Source organism: Neoarius graeffei, chromosome 18 (genome assembly GCF_027579695.1).
Source record: "Neoarius graeffei isolate fNeoGra1 chromosome 18, fNeoGra1.pri, whole genome shotgun sequence".
NCBI lineage: Eukaryota > Metazoa > Chordata > Actinopteri > Siluriformes > Ariidae > Neoarius > Neoarius graeffei.
In genome coordinates, this window is record NC_083586.1 from 64,231,765 (window position 1) to 64,254,273 (window position 22,509).

Below are 22,509 nucleotides of genomic sequence, written 5' to 3' on the forward strand. Positions count from 1 at the left end.
TTTGTTTTATGTGAGTTGTTGCAACTATGTCTGTACTGCTGTGCACCTCAATAAACCGAATGGTAATTAGTCTTTTGATTTTTTCCGTGAGGTTTGCCTTATGCAAAGAAAGACAGCACAGACGTTTTTTCCTCCCTATAAGTGGGGGAGACCGAACGAGGTGAATTTAAATCTGGGTGGGACGAATCCCACCCATCCCACCCTCTATCTGCGCCCATGCCTGTCTCTCATTATCATCATCAACAACCCTATATAAACACCACTCTCACTCACAGGGAAGTATTGCTCAGTGTTTCCTTCCTGTCATTACCAAGCCATTTATTTTCAGCTTGCCTTCTAGTATTTAACCTTTGTTTATGTTTATCTTGATCACGTCTCTTAGTCTCATCTATGTAATCCAGTTTGCTGATCGACCGACCTCTGCCCGTTTCTTTGACTACGCTTCTTGTCTACTGTTTTGGCTCTGTCTACAGTTTGCCTCTCCCACTCTCCCCTGCGCCTGCATCCATACCTGTAAGTGCCTGCACCCTGACAGGATACTTCGCCGTCAAATGGATGCAGCAGAGGAGGCGAAACAGACTGCCCTTAATGCTCAAGGGCACCTCTTAGGAAAACACCAGCAGATGCCCAGTGACAACACCAAGATGACACAGCTCGTTGCTCTGATGTCTCAGGCACTCCTATCATGCCCTGAAGCCTCTGTAAGCTCCACAAAGCTCCTCCCATTACTTGAGAAATACGCCAGCAATGCTGCCACCTGTAAGAGATTTCTTCTCCAATGCTCCCTTTATTTCTCATCCCTCATCGGCATTTCCAATGATCAAAAGATCACAAAGTTTCTCACGCTGCTGAGTGGTAAGGCTCTTCAGTGGGCAAGTGCTGTCTGGGAGAGAAAAGGTGAGCACACTATTTCTTATGATCGTTTCCTGGAATTATTTAAGCGAGTCTTCAATCATGAACCTAAGGGCTTCGAAGTCAGAGAAAGTCTGTTGACCATTAAGCAGGGAAATAGAAGAGTCGCCAAATATGCTCTGGACTTTTGAACCCTAGGTGCCGGCAGTGGCATGAATGAGCCAGCTTTAAAGGCTGCTTTTTGCCAAGGTCTATGTCCAGAAGTGTTGAGTGAGCTGGCATGTCGAGATGAACACTTAACTCTAGACTCTCTCATCGATCTAGCTATCCAATTGGATAATCTGATCAGCAGTAGACCAACTTTACAAAATCCTGCCATGCTGCCTCCAGCCACTAACATGCCCACGCCCATGGAGGTATCTCAGGCTCATCTGAAGCATTCAGAGAGAGCGAGAGAGAAGAAAAAAACACAAGGGTTTGTGTTTCTACTGTGGTGATCCTCACCATCTTATTTCTAAATATCCTGTTCATCTGCCTCGTTGCAATTCTACATGTCCTGCTGAAGCATTGACCAACCCGATTCATCCCCTGTCACCTCATAAGACTCAATCTTTTAAAATACCAGTCATATTGAAGCTGCCAGTTTTGGCACACGTGCTCTCTGCATTTATTGACTCAAGGGCAGAGGGGAATTTCATCAACATCTCAAATCGCAGCAATAGAGAACTACTAGCCATTAAGTTAGCCCTCAAAGAATGGAGACACTGGCTGTAGGGAGCCACACACCCCTTTGCAATCCTAACCGATCACAAGAACCTTGAATATCTCAAGACAGCAAAGCACTCAACCCACATCAAGCCAGATGGGCTCTGTTTTTTACTCATTTTAAATTGATGATATATAATCCAGGCACCAAGAACACCAAGGCTGATGCACTTTTCAGAATCCACAGCTCCTCACCATACAACTCCAAACCACACCCCATCCTATCACCTGAGTGTTTTGTTCAGGTCATTACCTAGGATTTAGAGGAAGAAATCAAAAGATCTCAACTGCAGACACCTCCAAAGAATTGAGACTTTCAGTGTCTTACCTCCGGCTATCACCCACAGTCCAATGGCCAAGTTGAACGGACCAACCAGGGAATAGGGTGCTTCCTGCAAATCTTCTGCAGGCAGAACCAGGGGGATTGGGCACAATTCCTTCCATGGGCCGAGTATGCACAGAACTCACTCAAACAATCTGCCACTCAACTAACCCCATTCCAGTGCATACTCGGCTACTTCGTTGCATCAACAAAGTTACGTATAAACTAGAGCTCCCACCTCACAGCCAAGTTGCACCCACTTTTCATATCTCCTGTTTGAAACCAGCAATCCAAGGTCCACTATCAGCTAACACTCCCACCCAAGAAGCCCCCCACAAAACCTTGAGGGGGAACCCATCTACCAGGTAAACAAGATCCTGAACTCCTCACATAGACAAGGACAACTAGAGTACCTGATAGACTGGGAGGGTGGGAGGGCTATGGACGTGAAGTGAGTGATGGATTGATAAGTTTAGATGTGTTCAATATTTTCTTATCTTCAGACATAATAGTGTAGGAGATGTTTCTTTACCTGCTTGATAGTTTTGACTGGGACTCCAATCTTCCTCAGAAGAGTCATTAGTCCTTAAATTAAATTCATTATAGACATGAACTCATAATCATTGTTTTATTTTATGGCCTCGGTGCCCTGGCTTTTGGCCTTCGTGCCCTCAAAAAATTGACAGCACAAAAGGCCAAGTGGCCTTGCCCCTAAAATGATGAAATTCCAGGCCTGGTTGTGACTTTGTATCTGTATGTCAACTCAGATTGATTTTACAGTAAAATGTGTCTTGAAATCTGACCTTGTGGTGGTTATTATTATATTATCTTTATAAAAGATGTGATGGCGGCACGGTGGTGTAGTGGTTAGCACTGTCGCCTCACAGCAAGAAGGTCCGGGTTCGAGCCCCGTGGCCGGCGAGGGCCTTTCTGTGTGGAGTTTGCATGTTCTCCCCGTGTCCACGTGGGTTTCTTCTGGGTGCTCCGGTTTCCCCCACAGTCCAAAGACATGCAGGTTAGGTTAACTGGTGACTCTAAATTGACCGTAGGTGTGAATGTGAGTGTGAATGGTTGTCTGTGTCTATGTGTCAGCCCTGTGATGACCTGGCGACTTGTCCAGGGTGTACCCCGCCTTTCACCCGTAGTCAGCTGGGCTAGGCTCCAGCTTGCCTGCGACCCTGTAGAAGGATAAAGCGGCTAGAGATAATGAGATGAGAAAAGATGTGGTTAATTCATGCATTAAAAGGGGTTCAGTAGACAGTGTTTAGTATTGTTTTGAGCTTAACACTGCCAGGTTTAAAAAATTGAAAATGGTTAACGGCACAGAATACTCATTCAAAAATTAGAAAAGTAATCAAAAAGTAATTGAAAAGTAATTAGTTACATTACTCAGATATAGTAACTGAAATAGTTACACTACTATTACATTTTAAACAGGGTAACTTGTAACTGTAACGAATTACTTTTCTAAAGTAACCTTCCCAACACTGACCACCACCCCTGGGGGCATCTCGATGTGGTGTTCTATGAAGTGGGTGCGAGTGGGCAAGGGTGAGAACACATTGGAACACTCCTTTTGCAGCCTGGCAACTTCCGTGAGTTGGGATGGCGAGAGGTGGTCTCCATAGGGGACCAGGGCGGGACAAGTGGCAGATTTTGTTTTAACCTCCGGCCCCAGCTCCTCCCTCTCTGGAACTACCATTGCCAATGCCATGGGGATCCCCTCGTTCCATAGTTTGAGCAGATTAAGGTGGTATATCTGCTGTGCCCCACTCATAGCCATTTGCTTCACCTCATAGTCAACGTCCCCAACTCGCCGTGTGACCTCAAAGGGCCCTTGCCACTTGATGAGTAATTTAGAGCTTGATGTGGCTAATAATACAAGAACCTGATTTCCTGGTGTGAATTTTCTAAGCCATGTCCCCTGTTGTACAGCTGGGACTGGTGCTCTTGTGCCTGCTGCAAATTCTCTTGGGCTCGATGTGGAGTTTTGTGCGCAGGTCAAGAACATATCAAATTTCAGTTTTGCTGTCAGAAGGCCCCTCCTCCCAATTTTTCCAGATGATGTCTAGGACGCTTTGAGGCTTGCGCCTAGATAATAACTCAAATGGGAAAAATCCTATGGAGGCTTGCGGGACCTCTCATACTGCAAACAACAGGGGTTCTCATCATTTATCCCACTTACGAGTGTCTTTGCTTATGAATCAACTTCTGTTTGTGTGTGATAGATGCTGGTGCGGATCAGTTTAACCCCCAATAACTCAAAGTTCGCAAACACTTGTGACATGAATGTAGTGTCAAGTCAAGTTTATTTGTATAGCGCTTTTAACAATAAACATTGTCGCAAAGCAGCTCTACAGAATTTGAACGACTTAAAACATGAGCTAATTTTATCCCTAATCTATCCCCAATGAGGGGCGGCACGGTGGTGTAGTGGTTAGCGCTGTCGCCTCACAGCAAGAAGGTCCTGGGTTCGAGCCCTGGGGCCGGCGAGGGCCTTTCTGTGTGGAGTTTGCATGTTCTCCCCGTGTCCGCGTGGGTTTCCTCCGGGTGCTCCGGTTTCCCCCACAGTCCAAAGACATGCAGGTTAGGTTAACTGGTGACTCTAAATTGACCGTAGGTGTGAATGTGAATGTGAATGGTTGTCTGTGTCTATGTGTCGGCCCTGTGATGACCTGGCGACTTGTCCAGGGTGTACCCCGCCTTTCGCCCGTAGTCAGCTGGGATAGGCTCCAGCTTGCCTGCGACCCTGTAGAAGGATAAAGCGGCTAGAGATAATGAGATGAGATGAGATGAGTCTATCCCCAATGAGCACGCCTGTGGTGACGGTGGCAAGGAAAAACTCCCTCAGACAACATGAGCAAGAAACCTCAAGAGGCAAACTCTGCCCATGAGTATGAGGCGCCTAAGGTTAAAATCTTAGTGCAAGTGGGATACACGATTAAAACACTTTATTACAAGTTACAACCTGCATATTATACAGAGAACCTTGATGAGACAGATATTTATGAGGATTCGAGTCACAGAAGTGTAAATGCTGCAGATGGCCAACAGGGGGCAGTAGATACATTTACAACTCAACAAGAACATCATTATTATTATTATTATTATTATTATTATTATTATTATGTATATTTTCTGTTTATTCACTTTTATCTTCTCAGATCTGCATTTACCATTTCATTGAAGAGGAGGGAAACTGATCTACACACACACACACACACACACACACACACACACACACAGTTCTTCTGAAATTATTTGTCTAAGTGGAAATAGATTTCATAGACTTGTTTGAATGGTGCCAGTAATCCTGGTGTTGATTTTAAATAATTCTCTACCTAAATCTAAACCTAGTCCAGACGCATTTGACATGTCCTTCAAAAACTATCGTTGTAACTAAAATTAGTATAAATACACAGGTGATTATAGAAAATCGCGTGCTCTGATTGGTCGAGAGATTCTGACTATTTCTCAATAATCACCTCGAGCGACTCGGCAAAATGGCGGCTGATCACTTCGTCACACTAAAATTGCTCAGAAATTTCAGAATTTAGTCTGAAACTATTCAAAGGTAAGGTGGGATTGTGATTTATTTTATCGATTTCAAAACAAAGGATTTTATGTGACTCGGCGTAGAGAAGCGACACAAATCTACGCCGTGCCATTATCATATTTGCATGCCACTTTTGAAGTTTGAAATGAATGATTTTTAAAAAAAATAATCACCTGTGTAATTATACTAAAACAATTATCTGCCTCAGGCTCAGTGAATATTGGTGAAGAATAATCTCGACCTCGACTTCATCTCGCTTATTATTCACTGACATTAACTTCACCTTTGGCGAAAAATTGTTAAATAACGTTTCTGCAATATTCTAAAAACATTTGCAGTAATAATGCTTTGCTCTGTTATGTGATGCGTTATTGTGGTAATGTTTCTAAATGTTATGTTAAAAATATTTACAAAAAAGACAGAAATGCTGGCAGATTAAATGAAGCCTGACCTGAAAAGTCCATATCCATATCCATACCTCACACATCCTGATCCTAACCTGATTCGATCTTTTAACAGATTGTCATTTTAGTAAAGTTATAAGAAAATTAAAGTTGCTCTTTGTTTACAATGCAGAAAACCAAAAACAAAAAGAAGATATATATGAATTAAAAGAGCAATAAAAGTTCTAAACCAAAAAAACATGTGCATCAAAAATATGAAAAAGCTCAGCTAATCACTGACAATGTAACCGTGGAAGTAACAGCCCTGTGGACGTTCATGTTGTTCCCTGAGTCGCTGCTCATCTGCACATCTGCTGTAGCGGTGTTACGTTTGCTGGCGCAGCAAAAAGCATCCAGGTACTTCCTGTACTGCTGCCTGACCTGGAAGTGGAAGAGAAGATGGACAAAAATAGAAAAAAAAGTAAAACAATTTTTAAATTCTATTCAAGTTTGGATCAAAACAAAGTGCGGAGTGCTGACCTCTTGGTTGAAGAGACAGTGGACCAGGAAGATGAAGGTGCCCTGCTGGCTAGCGAAGAACATCCAGACATACCATGATGTAGAATCGTTGAAGAAGTCTAAAATAATCCAAGGGCAGCCGAGGATAAAAAACTGGGCCAGGCTTTTAAACATCACACATAGTATGAGTTTTTGATTATTGGTGTTACTCCTCTGTAAGTTCTGAAGTTTCTGCCGTATTATAGTGAAGCTCAAGTTGATGATGATGATGAAGAAGAAGATGAAGTTAAACTGCACAGGAAAAAAATAGTTCAGATGAATTAAATGAAATAGTTGTTATAATGACTTTCATTACCTGTGATTTTTAATTCTTTACTGTGTGTAGTACTTACTGCAAGAATGCAGAGAAAAATTGAATAAACAACAAACGAAGCTTCTGAGTCCCAATTTTCCCTGCATAAAGAAAAAACACGTAATACAATCAGTAAAAAAATAAAAACAAAAACTTTACCGTCCCCTCAAGATATTTTATAACAGCAGATCCTGGAGTGGTTTGTTTCTCTGATACCACAGCAATTTGCAAACAATTAAAATTAAGAAGGATGCGTCCTATTTTTCTTCATTAATAGTTACATTTAATGTTATGAAATGTCTGTGAGACAAGTTACTTCCTGTTCTTACTTACATTATAGCAGCTATAAACAGTGGTTCCCTCACCAGTCTCTCTTTATTCTCGCTCTTAAGTTTAAAGCTAGACTGCCTTTCAGGGTCATAAAAAGAATTTTCCCAATGCCCAGTTATCTTTGTTTAGTGACCGAAAGCTACTGAATTTGAATCGCAGACTTCCAATTTTATTAGTTTTTTTTAAATACAACAATTAATGACTTTATTTCCACGTGTCCCTAAATTCTCCCCTATTTTTTCCTGCTTCACCATGACCCAATTCAAGATACTACGTCATGCACCACGTGGTGGGCTTTCCCCGTTCACGCAAGGCATTGTGGGATACAAATTTGAAACAGGAGAGAAAAATGGAGGACGTGAGTGTAAAAATAAAATGTGAAAGACCAACTGCAGTAACGGAAAGCGAGAAGAAAAGACGTTATGTTCTATACCAGGGGTTTTCAAAGTGTGGGAGAGTCAGCCCCCCCTCAGAGAGCAAATAAACAACAGCCCCCCCCCTTACAATTTTTGTTGTTGCTATACTTAATGTTCCATTCGTATTTAAAAAAAAAATGGTTGTTGTACACATTATTTTTTTCTTTTTCACATTTTAAACATCTGTGCTTTTTAAAACATCTTGTTTTACACATTTTAAACATCTCATAGCATCGTTAGCTAGCACCTCTTGGCAGACAACACACTGTGGCAGTGGAGCATCTTCAGATCCAGTCCATGAAAATCCAAACTTTAAATAATCGTGGTTATACTTCCTTCTTTTTCCAGTCCCCCAGGATTCCGCGGGCCTTTTTTGTGATTGTTGCGGGCTAAAATGTCTGATGTTGCAGGGGTTTCCAAAAAAATTGCGATGAAAGTTGCGGTGTTTAGGTTTTTGTTGCGATTACATTGCGGGAGGAAGTGAAAGTTGCAAGAAATTGTTGCGATTTTCTCTTTTTGTGATTAAAATTGAGTGATATGTTAAATATTAAGTTATTACTGAAAAACTATTGATTAAAAAAACAGACACTGAGAAATGGTCCTATAAACAACTTTACCAATATAAAAGATTACCAGGACTACAAAAATGCAGAAAAATAGGCTTTACTTATCCAAATGCACCTGTTGGTTCAAAAGTTAAAGTGCAGAGAACTTCACAGCACAACATGAAGTTACCTTCAAATATAATATAAATGCCTCAGCTTTCATGTAAGAAAAAAAAAAACTATTAATACTAGTACTGTGTGCAGGCAGTCTCTCCTGAAGACTAAATTAAACAATAATTATAAACTAATGAAATAAATGGCTCAGGCTTCATAGAAGGAAAAAAAACAATTTGAACAGAATCTCACAGTATGATGTTGAAGCTGCCTAAACAATGGAAAATAAAATACAACTTTGGCAAAAAATGTTGGCACCCATTAATTAATGTATTAATGTATTAAGTAAAAAAAAAATAAAGTGCACACAGTCCTTCACTGTAAACATAACACACTTTCAGTAACAAAATTTAAGCCTATATAAACACTGACTCGCACATCATGCAATGTTGCCAGATACTGCTGACGTTTTCCAGTCCAAAATATATTCAAAACCCGCCAAAATGCACTTGAAACCGCCAATCTGGCAACACTGCGCGCATGCTGCTTCTCTTGAACATAGACATCCGGAAGTAAGGCGGAAGGTAGTTTGACGATGTCACCTCAAGACGATGCCAACGATTGGTCAAATTTGCGGGAAAGTTGCGGTGATTGGATATAATTGCAACACCGCCCTGAATTCGCGGGGATTGGTTGAATTTGCACTGAAGTTGCAAATCGCAACATCCTGGAGGCTCTGTTTTTTTGCTTGGCCGTCTCCTCATTCACTGTAGCTTTAGGTACTAAAAATCGATCCATTTTGTCTCTCACATTGCGCCCCCCCCAAAGAACTCTGGCGCCCCCCGGGGGGGCGCGCCGCACACTTTGAAAAGCCCTGTTCTATACGAAGGAAAGGAAACGCAGGACCAAACTAATAAATATGGGCACTCAGCGAGCACCTCGGTGTGATCAGCTGTTCGTTTAGCGACAGAATGATGGAACGGTCAGTGCACGCTCAAAGGGAAACCTGTAGATGGCAGTAATGCAACACTGTGGATGCCAGCTGCCGTAAAACCCAAAAGAAGAAGAAGGTAAACCTGCGCATGCGCATACGGACTTCCTCTGTCTGCTTGACTGCGCCAAGCGAGCGATTTCATGCACATTATTTGCTTTAATCCTCTCAAATTAAATAATTTCCCAGCCACAGAATGGCCTGATATTTTGTGAGATATTACAGAAATAAACAGATATCACAATCACCACATTTCAGATGGAGCTAAATTTCACCGATTTTATGAAATGCAAAGGCCATCTACTTTTAATTAAACAAAAATATGCAGCATGACATGTTACTAACAAAGTGCAAAGTGTAAGCTCCTCTGTCCTGACGATGTCAGAGAATGTACAGTTAGAGCTTCATGTATTTATTAACATATTTCCAATGCAGCTATTCATCTGAAATGTACACTAGATATTGCTACACAGCTAAAAAAATCATAATATGAGTGTGATGGTTGTCTGGCTCTGTGTTAGCCCTGAGATAGACTGGAAAGCTGCTCAGGGTGAACCTTCTTGCTGTGAGACTACAGTGCTAACCATTGCACCACCATGCTAACCTGTGTATACTGTAGCTGATTCTAGAGACTGCTGTGTGTGAAAATCTTAGGCGATCAGCGGTTTCTGAAAGGCTCAAACCAGCCCATCTGGGACCAACACCCAGGCCACAGTTAAAGTCACACAGATCACACTTTTACTTCATTCTGATGTTTGACCTGAGCACTAACTGAAGCTCTTGACCTGTACCTGTATGTTCTTATGCACTGTGCTGCTGCCACGTGATTGGCTGTGTGGATAACTGCATAAACAAGCAGGTCTATAGGTTTTCCGATTGTAGTGGACAACTAATGTATGGATGAATGTAGCCCTGTGATAGATTGGTGACCTGTCCAGGGTGAACCCCGCCAATCGCCTGACGTTAGCTGGGATTGGCTCCAGGTTCCCCTGTGACCTTGACAAATAAGTGATGGATGGATGGATGGATGGATGGATGGATGGATGGATGGATGGATATATGCAATTAAAACAGTTACATAAGTTGTGGTCCACTTATTTGATTGGACAATTGATTGGCCATTCCAAGAGTATTGATATTTCATATAACAGCACTTGCACAGTATCACTCCACTCCTCTGTGTTCACGACATAAAATTCTAGCAATAGTTTGTTAGAATCAGAGCCATGCTGATATTCAGTATAACAGCACTCTTCCCTGTGTGAAATTACTGAAATAAAATGAGGCAATAAACCCACCCAGTTTCCCACACTCACTCGACAGATGTTTGGCTTCCAGTAAAGCTCAGACGCATGAACAGCAGAGTCACCACAATCAGGGGCACACAGTATCCAATCACAATTAACCATTTCCAGCTAAACCCCTCCCCCTGCATTGATCTGATATTTGATAGGTTCTTCACAGATATGAAGAGCAGGATGGCTTCAATGAACATCCACAGACCAAATGACAAATAGAAAAAATCCCAAAGCCAGTCCAGTACTAGCTTCCATACCTGTGGAAAGAAAGAAGAATGTTGTTAGAACACCTGGTTAATAGATATTATTGTGAATGGCGCGATGCAGCCATATTGTGTCAGGTTACTACGCACACAAGTGTCGATACAGGCCGATACCTTTTGACTGATAACTGGGTACCCATTTAAATTCATTCCATTTTTATTTCATCTCAGTTAGAATAACTGCCGGCTTTAGGATTTGGGGTTTTAATATTACAGTTTGTGTTGATTTTGAAAGTGTCCTGCCGAATGCATGCAGTTTTTCGTACGACTGAAAGACTGCGAGTTTTCACGTTTACACTGAACACGACTTGAAAGAAACCAAAAGCTGTTCATTTGAGTTTATGAATCTTTATATTTGAATGTATACATGTAAATCTATATACGAGTATTTTTTTAAATAAATAGTTAAACTTACTTGTTGCATTTCTGCATATTTCATGGGTTATTTCATAGACTGGTAATAGTGATAGTGTATATATGTGCTAAATTCTTTAAATTACTTTAAAAGTTAAAGCCCATTAAAGTGCTAATTTCATTCTGTGTATTGGGTGGATTCGAACACATTAAGAGATTGATTTATTTAATGAGTGACATAGTGCATTACGTTAAAGGTTACGTGAAGGTTTTATTATTTATTTTGAATATTTCTAGCTGCTTAAATAGACCCATTAGTGATAATTACAACCCCGATTCAAAAAAAGTTGGGACAAAGTACAAATTGTAAATAAAAACGGAATGCAATAATTTACAAATCTCAAAACCGATATTGTATTCACAATAGAACATAGACGACATATCAAATGTCGAAAGTGAGACATTTTGAAATTTCATGCCAAATATTGGCTCATTTGAAATTTCATGACAGCAACACATCTCAAAAAAGTTGGGACGGGGCAATAAGAGGCTGGAAAAGTTAAAGGTACAAAAAAGGAACAGCTGGAGGACCAAATTGCAACTCATTAGGTCAATTAGCAATAGGTCATTAACATGACTGGGTATAAAAAGAGCATCTTGGAGTGGCAGCGGCCCTCAGAAGTAAAGATGGGAAGAGGATCACCAATCCCCCTAATTCTGCGCCCACAAATAGTGGAGCAATATCAGAAAGGAGTTCGACAGTGTAAAATTGCAAAGAGTTTGAACATATCATCATCTACAGTGCATAATATCATCAAAAGATTCAGAGAATCTGGAAAAATCTCTGTGCGTAAGGGTCAAGGCCGGAAAACCATACTGGGTGCCCGTGATCTTCGGGCCCTTAGACGGCACTGCATCACATACAGGCAGTGATGGGAATAACGGCGTTAGAAATAAACGGCGTTACTAACGGCGTTACTTTTTTTAGTAACGAGTAATCTAACTAATTACTTTTTACATCGTTATAACGCCGTTCCCGTTACTTACAATAAAATACTATGCGTTACTTTATTAAAGCTGTTCTCATCTGGCACGCTGCTCGTTCAGCCTTTCTTTACTCTGCTTTCGTGTGGGGCGGGAAGACGCGAGACAACGGCACAATAAGCCAATCAGAGTAGATTTGGACAACATATGTAGGTAGGCCACGCCTACTGCACTACTGTGCGCTCTTTCAATTGGAAGACCCAGCGATGGCGAGTGGTCAGCCCAGCACTGCGCTTTCACATTGGAAATACAGCCATTACTTTTCATTACTTGAAATAATAGGCAAGAGTGTTTACGTGCAATGCACATTATGTCGAGGAACAAAGCGTTTGTCCTCGTCAGTGGCCAGTAATTAGTAACAATTTTAATAACTACAAAAATATATTACGTTTGATAGATGTCTTATCTCACATTGTCCCACAAAAATATTAATATAGTGTAGATAACGTTACTAATTGGTTCTGTTAAGTGTCCATTTCAGTCATTAAACACATTTAACATTCACTTTTATTATGATTACACTAAGTGAATTTGATTTTTTTGAGGGGGAACAAAAATGTAACGGAATAATTACTTTCCCTGGTAATTAGTTACTTTTATGACAAAGTAACTCCGTTACTAACTCAGTTACTTTTTGAGAAAAGTAACTAGTAACTATAACTAATTACTTTTTGAAAGTAACGTGCCCAACACTGCATACAGGCATGCTTCTGTATTGGAAATCACAAAATGGGCTCAGGAATATTTCCAGAGAACATTATCTGTGAACACAATTCACCGTGCCATCCGCCGTTGCCAGCTAAAACTCTACAGTTCAAAGAAGAAGCCGTATCTAAACATGATCCAGAAGCGCAGACGTCTTCTCTGGGCCAAGGCTCATTTAAAACGGACTGTGGCAAAGTGGAAAACTGTTCTGTGGTCAGACGAATCAAAATTTGAAGTTCTTTATGGAAATCAGGGACGCCGTGTCATTCGGACTAAAGAGGAGAAGGACGACCCAAGTTGTTATCAGCACTCAGTTCAGAAGCCTGCATCTCTGATGGTATGGGGTTGCATTAGTGCGTGTGGCATGGGCAGCTTACACATCTGGAAAGACACCATCAATGCTGAAAGGTATATCCAGGTTCTAGAGCAACATATGCTCCCATCCAGACGACGTCTCTTTCAGGGAAGACCTTGCATTTTCCAACATAACAATGCCAAACCACATACTGCATCATTTACAGAATCATGGGTGCGTAGAAGAAGGGTCCGGGTACTGAACTGGCCAGCCTGCAGTCCAGATCTTTCACCCATAGAAAACATTTGGCGCATCATAAAACGGAAGACACGACAAAAAAGACCTAAGACAGTGAAGCTACTAGAATCCTACATTAGACAAGAATGGGTTAACATTCCTATCCCTAAATTTGAGCAACTTGTCTCCTCAGTCCCCAGACGTTTACAGACTGTTGTAAAGAGAAAAGGGGATGTCTCACAGTGGGAAACATGGCCTTGTCCCAACTTTTTTGAGATGTGTTGTTGTCATGAAATTTAAAATCACCTAATTTTTCTCTTTAAATGATACATTTTCTCAGTTTAAACATTTGATATGTCATCTATGTTCTATTCTGAATAAAATATGGAATTTTTAAACTTCCACATCATTGCATTCTGTTTTTATTTACAATTTGTACTTTGTCCCAACTTTGTTTGGAATCGGGGTTGTAGTTCTTTACCTTAAAGTATTGATTTCATCAAAAGAAAGATATTTCTTGCTAATTAAAAGAATTCAGGAGCGTACCTCAGAACTGGGGGGCACTCCACACACACACACACACACATATATATATATATATATATAGGCGGCACGGTGGTGTAGTGGTTCGCGCTGTCGCCTCACAGCAAGAAGGTCCGGGTTCGAGCCCTGTGGCCGGCGAGGGCCTTTCTGTGCGGAGTTTGCATGTTCTCCCCGTGTCCGCGTGGGTTTCCTCCGGGTGCTCCGGTTTCCCCCACAGTCCAAAGACATGCAGGTTAGGTTAACTGGTGACTCTAAATTGAGCGTAGGTGTGAATGTGAGCGTGAATGGTTGTCTATGTGTCAGCCCTGTGATGACCTGGCGACTTGTCCAGGGTGTACCCCGCCTTTCACCCGTAGTCAGCTGGGATAGGCTCCAGCTTGCCTGCGACCCTGTAGAAGGATAAAGCGGCTAGAGATAATGAGATGAGATGAACGTAGAAAAAAAAACATACATAACAGTAATCCATAATAAATGAAACAAAGTCAGTATTTGGTGTGAGATGACCCTTTGATTGAAAAAAAAAAAAAAAACAGTAGTCTGAGGTCCAGTGAGTGCAGTTTTATGTGGAAATGATCTGTAGGTTTTCCTGAGCATCTTACAGAACCAGCCCCAGTTCTTCTGGACACTTTGACTGTCACACTCACTTCTTCATTTTACACCAAAACCCAGCAGCCTTCATTATGTTTTCTTTTTTAATCTGAAAAGTGCTCTCTTATGGAATATGCTGCTCAGGTACAGGCTTTTTTTTCTTCTTCTAACATTTCATTTTGTCCCAAAAAATGAATGTTTGGAACTCCTAAAATGTTTTAGATAATGTAGAAGTCAGAAAACAGAAATCTATAACAAAGTTTGTATGAAGAAAAGCAGGGTGCCTAAGTCTTTTGCACAGTTCTATATATAAAATTTAAAATGATTCATTTTTCACTTGCAGGCCAAAAAGGGCAACACTCACTGTCTGGGTATGTAGAAAGGCCAGGTCAAAAAGCAGAACCATCAACAAGCTTATACACAGGTTTATCAGAGCCGTTCTGGTCAAATTTCTGTTCGGCCAACAAAAGGCGAGTGTCAGTATCGACAAAATCAGAAATATAATTCCCACTGCTATAGATGCTGTGACGAAAATGATCCAAGAATGATCCGTCTGGAAAGATTAAAAGAAATGATACATCTCTATTATTAAAACTCTTGTGCTTATTAGAGGACTTGTCTTCACAATATGCTCATACAGATCATTCAGTATCCATGGGACACATGCAGTACCTTTACTGATTTTTTTTTTTTTTGAGGTGGTAAATCAAGTGCAAAGACAAATAAATATCAGACAAGCCCACTGTCACCTAACAAGTGTGAAGAACCAGAAACCAGGTTCCAGAATATGTAGCTTGAAACCATATCTAGTGCTTGAAATTCAGAAAAATCACACAAAAAAATCCAAACCTTTTAATGCACTTTAACTGGGAAAGATTGTCCACCAATTTCTAACAGCTGCTACTAATGTGGGAGGTTTTGGAAAAAGCTATCTTCTGTGCTTCCTCAGAAACACATGAAACTAACCACTACCTCTTTTTGAACAGCTGCTTCTTATACAATATCTTGAGGATAGAGCTTACCGTATCCTGGTCACTTAAAACCTGCATGATTGTAAAAGTACCCAGATGATCACAAGAGCACACAGTGTGAGTGGAGTTTTTGTCTGTGATGTTACAACCAGCTTCAGCCCAGTCTGTTTCTGTCCAGTACCCACAGTAGAGAATGTCTGCAGGGTCTAACTCCTAGTGAGGAAGAGGAGGGAATAACCAAAATCTGAAAACTGGTAATTAAAAAGAATAAATAAATCCTCTCGAAGGGAAATAACTTACTCTGATGTTTGTGAACGTGAGATTGAGTGGTTTGGTGAGGTGTGCGTTGGTGGTTTGGAGAAGTGTTACTGATACCACAGCAGACATCATGGTTTTGCTGTCATCAAGGTCTACAGGGGTCAGGATGTCTGACATGTTGGTGTAGCTCATAAAGGCTACAGCAACTGAAATGAAATCAAGATTAAAACTAGAAGGACACTCAGTAGATTGCATACCTCCACCAAGACACATGTTAGAATATCCAGATGTTTACTAATCTGTGTTGTGGATCAACATCAAAATACAATCACTTGAATCTAGGATAACAGTAAAGCTCTACACCCAATTTCATCCAAATCCATTCACTACTTTTGGAGCTTTACTGGGAACAGACAAAAAAAAAAAAAATCCTGGATCCACATACATTTCTGGATTTGCATCAAAATCTAACCAATTGTTCCCTGGCTCAGCTTTCCTCCAAATTTCATCAAAATCCTTTCACTACTTTTTGAGTTATGTTGGGAAAAAACAAAGAAGGTTGGCAGAGGTAATAATAATATAAAAGGAAATCTGCTTGGACACTTAGACTTGATACCAATTCTTGAATTTGCCTACTTGAGTAGTTTGAGTTGTTTGTATGGAAAAATAATTAAATGAAGAGATTTTGATTTTACAACAATTAAAAAGAAGGTAAGCACAATTATTCCTGGTCAGATTTATTCTGAAAAAAATAAATAAATCAATAGCTGTGACAGTCACATCTGCACCTGTTGGCATGCTGGACTCCACTTCCCACTTCTGGACTCCACTTCCCAGCATTCAAAGCGACCTTCAAATATGGCCGCCACAGACTACAACACCCATCCTACACTTCCCTGCTCACAGTCCCCTGATTACTGACTGCACACACCTGGACTCAATCACCTGTTTTCCCAAACTAATCTGCCCTAGCCTCGCCTGACTTTTGCCTGTTTCTAAATTCCACTTTTTGCCTATGATTTGGTTTGTCTGCCAGTGTTCCTAATAAATTCTGTTTCTGCTTTTACATCCATCTGTCACCTGCAGTCCTGACAGTGACCTTAGAACAATTTATTTCACAGCAGTTATGAACTGTAACTATAGACTTCATCTTTCCATTAGTCTGGACTATTAGTTTATTTTGGAGGTAAACATTGGAGCGATGGTTTTGCTCATCTATGTGCAGTGGGGAATTTTACCCAGAGACATGTTTAAAAAGAAATGTAAAGATCACTACAATACCACTGCTATTCTTTGAGATCCCAGTCAACTCGATATCCATGGATGCACTGCTTGTGATGAGAGAATGGACTTTATTCACAGAGGTGTTTTGCCCAACAGTAATTACCTGAACCTCTGGAAAGATAGAAATCAAGAGTCAGGATTGTCCAACTTTTTGTGAATCATGTTCAAGTTCTGTATTGTTTTATGATGGAGAATATTCTCTTCTGATGGAGATAACACAACACTGAATGTAATGTAATGGTGTAATGGTGGTGCACATAGACACAGTGGCTCAGGGCTCTCCTTTTCAGTGCTTTGTTTGGCTGGTTGTGTATGTGTTGTTACTCATCATGACGACATCCTGCTGGGCGAACATCATCTAAAGCTAGCATGAGCGCCTAAAAATAGGATTATGCAGTGAGTGGACTGTTACAGATGAGTTTCTCCACTCCCACGACATCCTGGCGGACACAGCCACGTGCCCAGCCTCTCTGTGGATTACCTTCCCCACAAGCAGGAGGCAGAGGCAGTGCAGGGACAGGAGGCAGAAGCAAGGCTGCAGGGCCAGCATGCTGGTGAGGTTACAGAGGCGGCCACACAAGCTGCCTCTTCCTAGTATCTTTCTCACCAACACAAGATCCCTTGTAAATAAGATGGACAAATTAAAGCCACAGGTTGCAGAAAATAAGATCATCAAGGACAGCTGAATTCTGCTAATCACAGAGACCTGGCTTCATTCACTCTTTCTGGATACAGTTATTGAGCTAGCAGGCCACACAGTACCCCGTCATAATGGGACCTTTTATTTATTAATTAAATACATAAAATATGTCCATATAATATATTTATTTATTCTTCTCTGAAGAATCGCCACCTTAACATTGTGGAGGGGTTTTTGTGTCCCAGTGATCCTGGGAGCTGTGTTGTTGGGGGCATTAGCCCCTGGTAGGGTCTCCCAAGGCAAACTAGTTCCAGGGGAAGGGCCAGACTAAGAGCGATTCATGGACCTTGATGAAACAGCTAAGTAGGAGCTGCTGCACCTCACCTGGGTGTGGGATACTGGGGCCTCCTCCTGGAGCCAGACCTGGGAGGGGAGTTTGCTGGTGAGTGTTCGGTGGCCAGGCCTTGGCCCATGAAGCCCGGCCAGGCACAACCTGAAGAAATTACATGGAGCCGCGGCCATGTGGGCTCACCACCCACAATGACAGGCACCAGAGTTGGGTGCATTATGAACCAGGTAGCAGGAAAAGTTGGGAGCTTGGGCGTGTTGATCTTTGGCAGTACAGACTAGTTTTTAGGATGTGGAATGTCACCTTTCTGGTGGGCTTCTGTGCTCACCATGGATTGGCCATAACAAACACCAAGTTCAATCATAAGGTGGTTCATAAGTGTACCTAGTACCAGAACACCTTAGGCCAAAGATCGATGATTGACTTTGTGTTCATATCATCAGATCTGCAGCCATATCTCTTGAACATTTGGGTGAAGAGAGGAACAGAGCTGTCAACTGATCACCACCTGGTGGTGAGTTGGATCAGATGGCAGGAGAGGCTGCCAGACAGACCTGGCAAACCCAAGTGTGTAGTGAGGGTGAACTGGAAATGTCTGGTGGAGTCCTCTGTTCATGGGGTCTTCAATAGAGGTCTGTGCGGGTCGGCTTTTTCAGTCCCACTCCCACCCGCGCCCTCATTGTGCAGTCCCACTCCTGCCCGCGCCCGCAAAGAATTATGATTTTCAGTCCCGCTCCCGCCCGCACCCACAAAGAATTATGATTTTCAGTCCTGCCCGCACCTGCCATATTTTGTCCTGCTCCCGCCCGCAAATCCCGCATGATGCAGACGTTCGCGTTATTTCTCAGGAAAGTTCTTGTCTTGACACAGCGTGATGGTGCCCCGCCCCCTACTTTGAATGGATTTGAGCATAAATATCTACAGCTCATGTTCACGTTTGTTATTATTTACCTTGCTTCTGAATTCAGCATGTAGTGTCTCTAATAATAATAATTAGTGCTGTCAAGCGATTAAAATATTTAATAGTGAATCGTATATTTTTGTCACATGAGAAACCATTGTAATTCTCTGATCAGCATAAAGTGAATGGGCTTGCTTTGTACCAATGTTTTTTTTTTTTTTAATTGCAAAGCAGAGCAAGCAAGAAAACCATGAGTGAACAACTCTAATCAGAGAGACAGGTTACACAGTGACGGTAGGCTTGACTCAATGCTATCCCAGAAATCCTTCCTGTAATATGCAAATTTGGTCGCCTCTGATTGGACAGCCAAATTTGCATATTACAGGAAGGATTTCTGGGATAGCATTGAGTCAAGCCTACCGTCACTGTGTAACCTGTCTCTCTGATTAGAGTTGTAGACTAACTCAAGCAGTAAATCACTTCACTCATGGTTCTCTTGCTAGCTGAGTGTGAACGGCGAGTCATTAGAGTGATCAAAGGATTTCTCGTTAGGGTGATCAATGGCAAATTTAAGATGCCATTCCTCACTAATCTGGCAATCTGACTCTTTCTGCAAACTTAAGCATCTTAAAATGTTTTTATCAATGCCAAATAAAATATCCTGCACAAATTATATATGACAGGCATAAATTAATAATTTATAAATTTTATTTCAAACACGTTTTTAGTTAGCGGGACTGCAGCTTATCACCGCTCCCGCCCGCGCCGCATATGTGCACTCCTGCTCCCGCCCGCGCTCGCATATGTGCACTTCCGGTCCCGCGCGCGCCTGCAATGAGCTTTCAAAATTTGTCCCACGCCGCACTGCTTTGCGGCGGGTCCCGCGAGTCCCGCGGGACTCCCGCGGGAGTGCAGAGCTCTAGTCTTCAATTCCCACCTCTGAAAGAGCTTTTTTTGCATCCTGGGGGAGGTTGGGGACATGGAATCTGAATGGACCATATTCAAAGACTCTATTGTAGAGGCAGTTAGTAGGAGCTGTGGACAAAAGGTCATTGGTGCCTGTCGTGGCAGTAACCTAAGAACCCACTGGTAGACAGCAGCGGTGAAGGAAAACATCAAGCTGAAGAAGAGGCCTTTCAGGCTTAGTTGGCCCAGGTGTCCCTTGAGGCAGCAGGCAGGTACCAGGAGGCCAGAAGGGCTGCAGCTTCAGCAGGTGCTGAAGCAAAAACCCGGGTGTGGGAGGAATTCAGGGAGTCCATGGAGAAACACTTTTGGTTGGCTTCAAGGAAGTTCTGCCAAACTGTTCGGTGACTCAGGAAGGGGAAGTAGGGCTTGCCTCAGGCTGTGCACAACTGAGGAGAATTATTGATATTGTCAGGCAGTGGAAGGAGCACTTTGAGGACCTCCTGAACCCATCCTACATATCTTCCATGGAAGAGGTGGAGTCTGAGGACTCAGGGGAAGCATGATCCATATCTCTGGCAGAGGTCACTAAGGTAGTCAAGAAGTTCCTCGGTAGCAAGGAACCGGGGTGGATGAGATTCACCCTGAGATGCTGAAGGCTCCAGAGATTGTTGGGCTGTCTTGGCTGACATGCCTCTTAAGTGTTGCGTGGAGGTCAGGTACAGTGCCTGTGGAGTGGCAGATTGGAGTGGTGGTTCCTCTTTTTAAAAAGGGGGACCAGAGAGTGTGCTCTAATTATAGGGATATCACACTGCTCAAACTTCCCAGGAAAGTTTATTCCAGGGTGCTGGAAAGGAGGCTCTGACTGATTGTCAAACCTCAGATTCAGGAGGACCAATGTAGATTCCATCCTGGCAGTGGAATGGTGGACCAGGTCTTTACCATGGCAGGGTTGCTGGGAGGTTCATGGGAGTTTGACCAGCCAGTCTACATGTGTTTTGTAGATTTGGAAAAGGCTTATGACCATGTCCCCTGGGGGGTATTGTGGGGGGCACTGCAGAAGTATGGGGCATCAGGGTCAGTGGTACAAGCCATCCAGTCCTTGTACAATGAAAGTGTGAGCTGTGTCCATATTCTTGGTACAAAGTCAAACATGTTTCCAGTGGGAGTTGGACTCCGCCAAAGCTGCCCCTTGTCCCCAATCCTGTTTGTGATATTCATGTATGGGATCTCAGGGTGTAGTTGGGGTGAGGAGGGTGTCCAGTTTGGTAGCCTCAGAATTGCATCTCTGCTCTTTGTAGATGATGTGCTTCTGTTGGCTTCTTCAGAGCATGGCCTTCAGCAAGCACTGGGATGGTTTGCAGCCAAGAGGGAAGTGGCCGGGATGATAATCAACACCTCCAAGTCTGAGGCCATGGTTCTCTGCCAGAAAATGGTGGAGTGCTCCCTCTGGGTTGGGAGTGAGTTGCTGCCCAAAGTGAAGGAGTTCAAGTATCTCTGGGTCTTGTTCACGAGTGATGGTAAAATGGAGTGTGAGCTCGATAGGTGGATTGGGGAGGTGTCAGCAGTAATGCAGGCATTGTACCGGTCTGTCGTGGTGAAGAGGGAGCTGAGTCAGAAGGCAAAGCTTTTCATTTACCAGTCAATCTACATTCCAACCCTCTCCTATGGTCATGAGCTTTGGGTATTGACCAAAAAGATGAGGTGATGGAGACAAGCAGCTGAAATGAACTCTCTCTGTAGGGTGGCTGGGCTCACCCTAAGAGATAGGGTGAGGAGCTCAAACATCCAGAGGGATCTTGAATTAGAGCGGCTGCTCCTTCATATCGAAAAGAGTCAGTTGAGGTGGTTCAGGCATCTGATTAGGATGCCTCCTGGGTGCCTTTATTTGGAGGTTTTATGGGCACGTCCAACTGGGAGGAGCCCAGAACATGCTGGAGAGATTATTTATCTCATCTGGCTTGGGGGCATCTTGGGATCCCTGGGGAGGAACTGGGAAGCATTGTTGGGGAGAGGGATGCCTGAAATATTATGCTTAGCCAGCTGCCACCACGACCCGGCCTCAGATAAGCGGAAGAAAATGGATGGATATTTATTTATTTTTACTTTTGTAAGCAGATGTTGCACTGGTAGAATTGCATCCATTTTCATTGTCAATGCGCAATGACAATAACGTTATGTTCTCTTCTAATTCTAATGCTATAACCGCAGCTGAACTGAAAAGAAATAAATTAGAGAAGAATATGAGAAATGCATTAAATAAACTGTGTGAACATAATTACACAAGTTTATATCTGTGGTCGCTGGGATTTGGATGGGGAGGATATCTCAATTTCATAGTTGAACTACAAAAACCTTGCAAAACTGATGTTTTTCTTGTTAATTTTCATTCATTCATTCATTCATTCATTCATTCATTTATTCATTGCATATATCCATTGCAGGTGGCAGGTGAGCACCTCCAATGGATATATGCAATGATAGCTGACTTTGGAGAGGCAGGGTCCACCCTGGACAGGTCTCCAGTCTATTATGGGACTAACGTAGAGAGACAGGCTACATCCACACTAATATGTTTTCCTTTTAAAATGCATCACTTCCACTACATTTACGCCTGGCATCCACACTGCTCTAGTGTCTCTGAGCCCCAAAGCCAGAGTCACTCATTGCATAAGTTACTGAGCCTGACTGCTGATCACCTGATACTTTGCTTGTCGATCACACTTACTTT

The 22,509-nt window shown here is 42.4% G+C and overlaps 1 protein-coding gene across 9 annotated transcripts in view; it reads right to left on the reverse strand.

The window, feature by feature from the left end:
• Nucleotides 1-4,873: 4,873 nt before the first annotated feature.
• LOC132866450 (adhesion G protein-coupled receptor E3-like) overlaps nucleotides 4,874-22,509 on the reverse strand; it is a 72,606-nt gene continuing 54,970 nt past the window's right edge. For 8 of the 9 annotated variants that reach the window (XM_060899213.1, XM_060899211.1, XM_060899212.1 and 5 more), the window contains 8 exons: nucleotides 16,983-17,096; nucleotides 15,744-15,907; nucleotides 15,495-15,656; nucleotides 14,837-15,025; nucleotides 10,462-10,700; nucleotides 6,790-6,850; nucleotides 6,419-6,688; nucleotides 4,874-6,319 (listed from right to left, as the gene is read on the reverse strand). In XM_060899213.1, coding sequence (XP_060755196.1) covers nucleotides 6,164-6,319; nucleotides 6,419-6,688; nucleotides 6,790-6,850; nucleotides 10,462-10,700; nucleotides 14,837-15,025; nucleotides 15,495-15,656; nucleotides 15,744-15,907; nucleotides 16,983-17,096 — 1,355 coding nt within the window. In that variant the 3' untranslated portion in view covers nucleotides 4,874-6,163. The remainder of the gene's footprint in view (nucleotides 6,320-6,418; nucleotides 6,689-6,789; nucleotides 6,851-10,461; nucleotides 10,701-14,836; nucleotides 15,026-15,494; nucleotides 15,657-15,743; nucleotides 15,908-16,982; nucleotides 17,097-22,509) is intronic. The other variant, XM_060899216.1, reaches the window with a different exon arrangement.